The sequence below is a fragment of the Eleutherodactylus coqui genome, chromosome 7, assembly GCF_035609145.1.
Source record: "Eleutherodactylus coqui strain aEleCoq1 chromosome 7, aEleCoq1.hap1, whole genome shotgun sequence".
NCBI classification, from domain to species: domain Eukaryota; kingdom Metazoa; phylum Chordata; class Amphibia; order Anura; family Eleutherodactylidae; genus Eleutherodactylus; species Eleutherodactylus coqui.
In genome coordinates, this window is record NC_089843.1 from 161,436,450 (window position 1) to 161,444,774 (window position 8,325).

The 8,325-nt window shown below is 42.6% G+C and overlaps 1 protein-coding gene across 1 annotated transcript in view; it reads right to left on the bottom strand.

The window, feature by feature from the left end:
• The window catches only part of ARHGEF38 (Rho guanine nucleotide exchange factor 38), a 69,149-nt gene extending 62,063 nt beyond the window's left edge, over positions 1 to 7,086 (bottom strand). Inside the window, exon 1 of the mRNA XM_066573915.1 lies at positions 6,795 to 7,086. Coding sequence (XP_066430012.1) covers positions 6,795 to 6,996 — 202 coding nt within the window. The 5' untranslated portion in view covers positions 6,997 to 7,086. The remainder of the gene's footprint in view (positions 1 to 6,794) is intronic.
• Between the last annotated feature and the right edge of the window lie 1,239 nt (positions 7,087 to 8,325).

Below are 8,325 nucleotides of genomic sequence, written 5' to 3' on the forward strand. Positions count from 1 at the left end.
CGGCATTGCTGCAGTTTGACATCTTTATAAGAGGGGCATATGCCAGCTAATGCACATCCGTGGTTCAGCCTTTCTTGGTTATGAGTAAAATGCATCCTTTTCTTTAACCCCTTCAGGATCATAGATTTTTTTTATTTTAGATTTTCGCCCCCGCTTTCCAAGAGCCATAACATTTTAATTCTTCCATAGACATAGCCAAATGAGGGCTTTTCTGTGTTTTTAATGGTACCATTCAATTTACCTTATAATGTATGGAAAAACATTTTAACATTTTTAAGTGGGGAGAAATTAAAAAAAATGCAAATGCACCATTTTTAGGGGGTTTTAATTTTTACAGCATTCCCAATGCAGTAAAAATGACATATGAACCTTGTTCTGCAGGTCAGTATGATTACGGTGATACCAAATTGATATGTTTTATGTTTTTCTATTTTTGAAACGTAAATAATTTTTTTTCTTAAACAAAAATTGCTTTACGTCTCCATATTCTGAGGCCCATGATTTTTTTGGGTTAAGTTGAATGAGCTGTGTGGGGGCTCGTTACTTACACGGTGAGCTGTAGTTTATATAAGTAGTACTATTTCAGGAAGCATGTTTTTTTTTGATAACTTTTTCTTCAAGAGTAATAGTCGGTGGAGCAGCTGTCGGGCACTTATGCGTGTTCAGGTACCTATAATAATAGTAGTGTCTTTTAATATTGCACTACCCATCTGTCACGTCTGCTGGGCGCGCCATGCTGCAGCACAGACGAGGAAGTGGTATTGAGTTCCCACAGGACACGCTTGCTGGAACACCAAAAGGAAAGTGAACTGTAGCTGGGAAACTGGACTCACGGACAGACATAACAGATAGAACTGAAAAAACGGCAAACACACTCACCAAGCATACCTGCACGCATAAGCAGATGGAATTGCTGTAATAAATACGAGTAATTAGTTTGTGAATTGGCCAAGTCATTTAAACAGCGAGCCCAGTTTCAAGGGTCGTCGTGTCTCATGGTCCCTACTCTAACGAGACAACATGAACCAGAACCCTGCCTGCAAGAAGAGCAATTGCCTCGATAAAGGCGGCCCTGCGCTGGAACCTAAGGGCTCCACTAGCCTAGAGATGATACATGATCTAGCAGCACACGACACAGTTCACATACCAACACACTAGGCCTAGCATGCAAGATAAAACAACCCCAGAACAAGACTGTCCACACCTGATGTCTGGCCACCAGCACAAATACTGGACAAGACACTGTTCACACACATAACACATATACAGGACCAACAAACCCTAGAGTGAAGGGATACAAGCTTCCTCTTGCAGAGGGGCTGGTGTGTATATATGCAGCAGACTCGTGGGGATTGGCTGGTGGGAGGAACTCCTCACCCAGCCAGCTCAATTATCCCTCACCTGTGAAGGTGTGCTCCTGGAACAACAGATCCCAGCAGCACAACCTGACACCATCCTTCAGATGTCAAAAGTACTAATTTAGGGGTCCACCAACAATAATAAGGAAAACTTTTCCCAATTTATTGTAAAATGTCAGCTTCCTCCGACTGACATCCATGGGTGTTATGAAGGAATGCCTATACATGTATTGTAGTTCATTCTTTAGGAACTGTTAGGATAGGTGATAGTATCTGATCAATGAGGAGCTGACTTCTGGGACTCCCATGAATCACAAGATTGGGTCCTGTGTTTGCCCGTATGATCATGCATGCTACGGCTACCTTCAACTTTATGGTACTAACTAGAGATGAGCGAGCATACTCGCTAAGGACAAATACTCGAGCGAGTATTGTCCTTTTCGAGTACCTGCCCGCTCGTGAGAAAAGATTCGGGTGCCGGCAGGGGGGAGATCTCTCTCCCTCCCCCTGCTCACTCCCACAAGACACCGCTCACCCCCGCCGGCACCCAAATCTTTTCTCACGAGCGGGCAGGTACTCGAAAAGGACAATACTCGCCCTGTACTCAGCTTCTCTTCAGCAGTCCCTTAAGCTAGAAATCACACGAACATATTTGCACATGAAATGTTTGTGCACGTAATATGCAGAAAATAGAACCCATTGATTTCAATGGGGTTATTCACAAGCACGTAGTTTGCATGTGCAACTGGATAGTGCAAATAAAAAACGCAATATACTCCATATTTTGTTGCACATTTGCACAAGAAAAGAACACTTTTTAAAGAATTGAGAGAGAGCATTGGTGCATATTTTTTTGCACACACAATTGCACACGACTTGCCTGCGCAAAATGTACAGTAAAGTACGTTAATGCGTGCACTTTCAATATACAAATACGCTTATGCTCGTGTGAAGCTGACCTTACAGAAAAATAAAGTAGCAGCCAGCGTGATCAACCACGGACCCATTTATATGTTGCAATTATTTGGAGAGCTTTTCTACAAACGATCATGCCTTCGTTCCCTCTTGTCATACACTTCCCATTATTGCTGGCAGTACATACCCTTTTACATTACAGGATGTGCTGCCGACGAGTAGCCATTTTTATGTCATCCTTAAAGATGTAATTATTGACAAACAAGCATTTAATAGTCTGTCATTTGATCATTGAGCGAACTGCCGAGTATTAGCGTATTCGATGATGCTCGTTACTCGAACGAGCATCAAGCCGTGTTCGACCCCGCCCCAGTTTTGGCTCCTCCCCTCCTCCCGCCTGCAGAGACGAACCTAGAAAAACAAAAGCTCGGCACCCGGCGTCCCACATACAAAAATGCTCGAGTCTCCCATTGTAGTCAATGGGGTTCGTTACTCGCGTTTTATGAAAAGCCTGACTCAAATAACGCAGACCCGAGCATTTGGGTCGAGAATGTCTCTCAGACACTTTACGGATTGTCCCTCTCCATGCGGTTGTGTTTTGTTCGGCTTCTTTCAGTTCGATCATTTCCATGTTGGTTTCAGCTTCGATAGTATCAAGCCAGTACGTTCTTTGGTGGCCAGGTCTTCTTTTGCCGCTGACCCCTCCAAGCATTATCGATGTTTCCAATGAATTAGTTCACATTATGTGGCTGAAGTATGAGAGTCTCTGTTTTGTAATTTCGCCCTCCAATGAAAATTTTTGGTTTAATGTAGTCTAGGACTGTTTTGTTCATGGTCTTGGCAGTCCAAGGAATTCATTGGATTTCCTCCAGCACCAAAGCTTGAAAACATCAATCTTCTTCTGGTCCGGTGTCTTCAGTGTCCAACTTTTGTAGCCATAAGTTGTGATTGGGAAGATGACTGCCCTGACAACCGGGCATTTCTTTGCAATGCTTATGTCTTTGCTTTTCAACATCTCATCCATACTTAACATTGTGCTGTGGTCTAGCGCGACTAATTGTTTGATTTCGGGTCCTAATTCTCCATTGCGGTCGATTTTCAATCCAAAGAAGACAAAGTCTTGAACTGCTTCGATTTCGTCATTGTTGATTTTAATTTTTCCTGCACCGTATCTACACCTCAGTAATTGCAAAATACTTCCAAAGCTGTTAAAGGCTAGTACTCAAATTACCGCAAGCTTAATGACAGAAATCTGATCTATCAAAACCTTATCTAAGTAGTTGGAGGAAGTTGCATACTTCCATTGTTCGCCTGTTGAACTTGTTCCCAGAGTCAGAAGCGCTCCCTTGTCACCATGTGTTAAGTCATCTGCTTGGATCTGTTACTAAGCAAGAAAGAGTCTTGACTTGAGCTATGTACGGAGTGGTGACACACACCATGAACCGGTGCCTTACTGAGCGGACACTTTATTACACTCTGCTGCATACCACTCACAGCCTGGAGCAAGGAATCTCAAACATTGTCTCCATGAGGCTCAGACGCTCAGACGCTCATCAAACCAAGAAGCAACTGACACCTATATAACAAGCAGTCACTGTGACGTATGTACATCTCTCCTAGAGTTGTGCCAAAAAAAGAGCTCATTGTTCCTCGTCAATCTATTTCCTTAAGGAGTTGTTCACACAAGGATTTAAGCATCTGTGAGTCATATGAAAACCTACAGCTTCATGTACCCATAGGCTAGAATAGGTCAAACATAGCTCAAATATGCATACTTTTGACCTCTCATATATATATATTTTATTTTAACATTAAAAGGAAGACTTAGGCCGCCTGCACATGGCCAGGTCGGATCCCGCTGTGAGAATTCTCACAACGGGACCCAACAAGAACCCCTGCAGGGACCAGTGCGGCGCTTACCTCTCCCGCGGCTCCGGCTCTTTGATGTGCTGGCTACCGGCCAGCCGGCGCAGAGCAGGCGGAAATCCCGCTGCAGAATTTCCGACCATGTGCAGGTGGCCTTATGGAAACATATGGCTGTACGTTTCCTTGCGTTTGACATATTGACGGTTTTGCAATCAAATGTCTTAAAGAAAAAAAGTTTACAGTGAAAAATGTCTATGTTTTTAATGTAAAAATGAACACAAACGTATAAAAAAAACTATGGCTATCTGTTTGTTGCATATGTTTTAAAAAGTACAGGTATGATTAAAATGGCGTATGTCTGTATAAGTTTTTCATGTATTTTAACATATACATTAAATGCACATGAGAATCCTAATGTGCAGAACCCCTAAATGGCAATAAACCTCATGGCCAACATCCATCTTCAATGTTTCCCTCAAAAGTTTTCCATCCAAAATATTTTTTTAACTGAACCAAAAAGTTAACAACAGTTAACCTACCCACAGGCCACACGTGCATCACTGCTACATACCTTTCAATGGGACTGCTGGGGAGAGCCGAGTTCAAGCATTCTGTGGTGGTCCCTGGAAATGAATGAAGAAGTGCTGCACATGTGAGACTGGAGACACTTCGGGCCCCCGTTCTCCCAATCGGCAAGGTTTGGAATCGTAATGATTGGCCCATAATCTCCTGTCTATAGTGGATAATTAAATTTTGTGGGACCCCTTAAAACATACATTTTAAGGGTAGTAAATCATATTAGGACATATGCATGTCATAGTGTCAGATCATGCGCTGAAGACTCCCCTCCATGGAGACCCAACAATGGAAAGGTATGATTATATATTACATGGTTGCCAACTGATTGCAATGGGTGCTGTGTAATGCTACATCACATAGTCGCCTCAGGGGAAATGTATAAATGCTGGCAGCTTCTCTTGGCAATACTAGCTGAACCAGACCCCCAGTTTAGATCAGTTCATAGGACAACTCCTCTAACCACAGAGCACTTTTCCCAAAAAGTGAGAAATTATACTATTTTTTAAAACTATATAATAAAACTAAACATATTCACAACTAATGTATAAAATATAAGTATAAAGCAAAGGCTATAAAGTGTGTAATACCCTGAATGGCAGCATTGTAAGGATTCACTCACATCAGCATTGGATATTCTATTCGGTACCTCCGTCGCTGATTTCTGCTAGAAAACAGGATGAAATAGTGCAGCAAGCTGCATTATTTTCGTCTGTAAATTCTAAAAAAAGACACCCGGACTGCCTGTTGGAAATCGAACAGACCCCATCATAGTCAATGGGGGTCCGTTCAGTTCTGTCATATGACAGTTCCGTTCAGTCAGGGTGTGCCATTTCCCTACTCCCCAAATGAAACACCCCAAGGCTGATGTGAAGGAGCACTAAGCTCTTCATTGCATATCAAAGACCATCACTGAATGCTTCTATGGGCAACCTGATGAAGGTGAACAGACAGTCCGAATCCTCAAGCAGTACACGTTACTGTAAGGAGCCTATAATTAATAGGACTTGTTTACGCCATCAATATTGCATTACTTGCTTGTAAGCATTAATTATTTCAAACAAAATAAAGGCAGGCAAAAGACAAAGTGGAAAGAACGAGATACTGTGAGAACGAGCAAGTAGGACAGTCAACAGAATGGTTGTAAACACTAAAGTTTGGATGCCCCTGCTGTGTGCATACCAACAACAGACAGACATGTTCCTCCCTTGGGCAGTCAGCAGTGTTTTGGATAACACATTGCAGGCATTGCAGAATATTCATTAAGGGCTCACTCACATGGGTATATGTGAGCTGTGTATCACGCGTAGATTTTTTACACATGTAATATACAGTGCAAAGCAAATATGCATGTAATATATGCATTTGCTGCGTATTTTAAACTCCCATAGCTTAAAATAGGACATCTTGTGTTTTTTATTACGTGCGTGAGAAAAACACATATTTAAGTGACCCAATGTAATTCATCGGGTTTTTAGAATTGCGTATTACGCACGTAAAAAATATGCATTAACAGGGTTTTGCAGGACTTAAAAAAAACTTAAAAAGGCTTAAAAAGAAACAAAATTGAATGCTTCCTTATCCTAGTAGCCCCCCGTCCAGCGCTGCCACCCCGGTGACCGCAGCACGGAACCCGGAAAAAGAGGCGGTAGGTCTCATGCCATTCATTGTGCACGTGACTGCTCAGCCACTCACAGGCTTTAGCGGCCATAGGAGAATCACATGTACGATACTCTTCATAGACTAACGGTCTGTGTTTTTTATGCACCCATTGACTTCAACGGGAGTTTTAAATGACATCAATTGGACCATCTTCCGTTTTTTTCCTTATGTGCATGAAAAACACGTCACTCGTACTTTAAAAAACAAACTCTTAACGAAATCTGATGTACTACGCAAATACACTCGCAGTGAAATTAGTTAATTTTTCACTGACTTGAAATTGCACTCGCCCGTGGGAATATAGCCCAATTTAGCAGATAGACCTGTAACCTAGAGGACCATAAAACATCCACATTTTTATTGTGCATAAATGAATAAAGTCGTGGAACATTTCCAAGTCCGCTGGATGACTCTTACCTTTAAGCTTCTGGTTGTATTCCGTCCTGTCGGATTGGGTCCTGCGCAATGTACCCGTATTCCCGTAGTCCTCAATCACAGCCTGTTCCACAACTGTATCTGTTTTCCTCCTCTCCAACATATATAGCCTGCTCTTGAGAAATGTCAAGTTCTTCTTCTTGAACCCCCCACCATCTTTCCCATTGGGGTCCTTTGCTTCCATGGTCAATCATGTAGATTGCAATTGCTTTTGCAACAGTTTTATTTCTGCAGCCACACGATGCAGCAATGGAATGAGTCAGCGCTGCCAGGCATCAGCTGTAGCAGTGCTAGTAACCTGTGCGCAGCAGACACCTGTACAGCTCATAGCTCCGCCCCGATGAAGTCATCTTACAGTCTTACCTGAGGGCTCGTCACCTGAGAGCCTGACACTACTAGCAGGTAAAGCAGCCCTGCCTGCTTCCTACCCTGGCAAAACTTAACCTCCCAAGGCAGAGGTGTGAGCTGGCCTGCTTAAATCCTTCACTGGTAATGATTGCACATGGCTTGGCCATTAGCACTGAGGGGAGTCCAACCTCTGCATTCATTGCATTTATTGTCCTTCCTCTATTGTGCCAGCCTTTCAGGACAAACACAGAAGCTGATTAAGAATGCATGCTAGTATAGGGACACTTATTACACCCAAGGAGAGAGATCCATACATGTTCTTTGGGTCTTCAAGGTGTTAGGAGAGTTGCTCACTTGTACTTTGTATGGTAATAAAGTGTCTGCACCTTTATAGGTTAAGAGTGCTTATCTCTCTTAACTTACTCCAATTTCCTTCACTGATGAAAGGATTGCAAAGAACTAAGGCTAACAAGCCAAGCCCTGCCACAACCCCCACTCATCAGTCTCCTTCAGGGTAAAGCCCTTCTAGTGTCCTGCTCAAGAAACTGTCTACGCTACTTGCAAGCACACTTGGCAAAACTCTATAGTGTCCCGAATATAAGTCTATGGTGCATAGAGGTGATCTCATATAATTCGATAATATGTTATGGTTTATCTTGCATGCTACGTGACGGTGAATTATGCATGCTAATGACATTAGACTTAATTCCTCCGCATCTCCCACCCGCCTCCAAGATTTTTCCAGCCCCGCACCAATTCTGTGGAATGCACTACTCAGACAATGGGTTAATTCCCAATGCCCATAGCTTTAAGCGTGTCCTAAAAACAGACCTTTTTTTAGGGTGGCCTATCATATTCCCTAATCTAACTCTTCTCCATCTACCCTGCTTCTACACTGGAAATCTGACCCCCTTCTTCCCACACATTCCCCATGTACCCCAATGTACCTCTTACCTGTTTATACACAAACACGGCTGGTGATCGACTCACACGTTGGATACCTTTATGCTCATGTACAAAGTCCTCATGTAACTTAAATAGTGGCAGTAATATTTCAGGTCAGAAAAGTTTTTAAATGGTTTATAATGTCACAGGCCTCAATATTACATGTCTTCATTACATCACAAAATGTTTATAATTAGAATAACTTTAATTAATTCCTCCT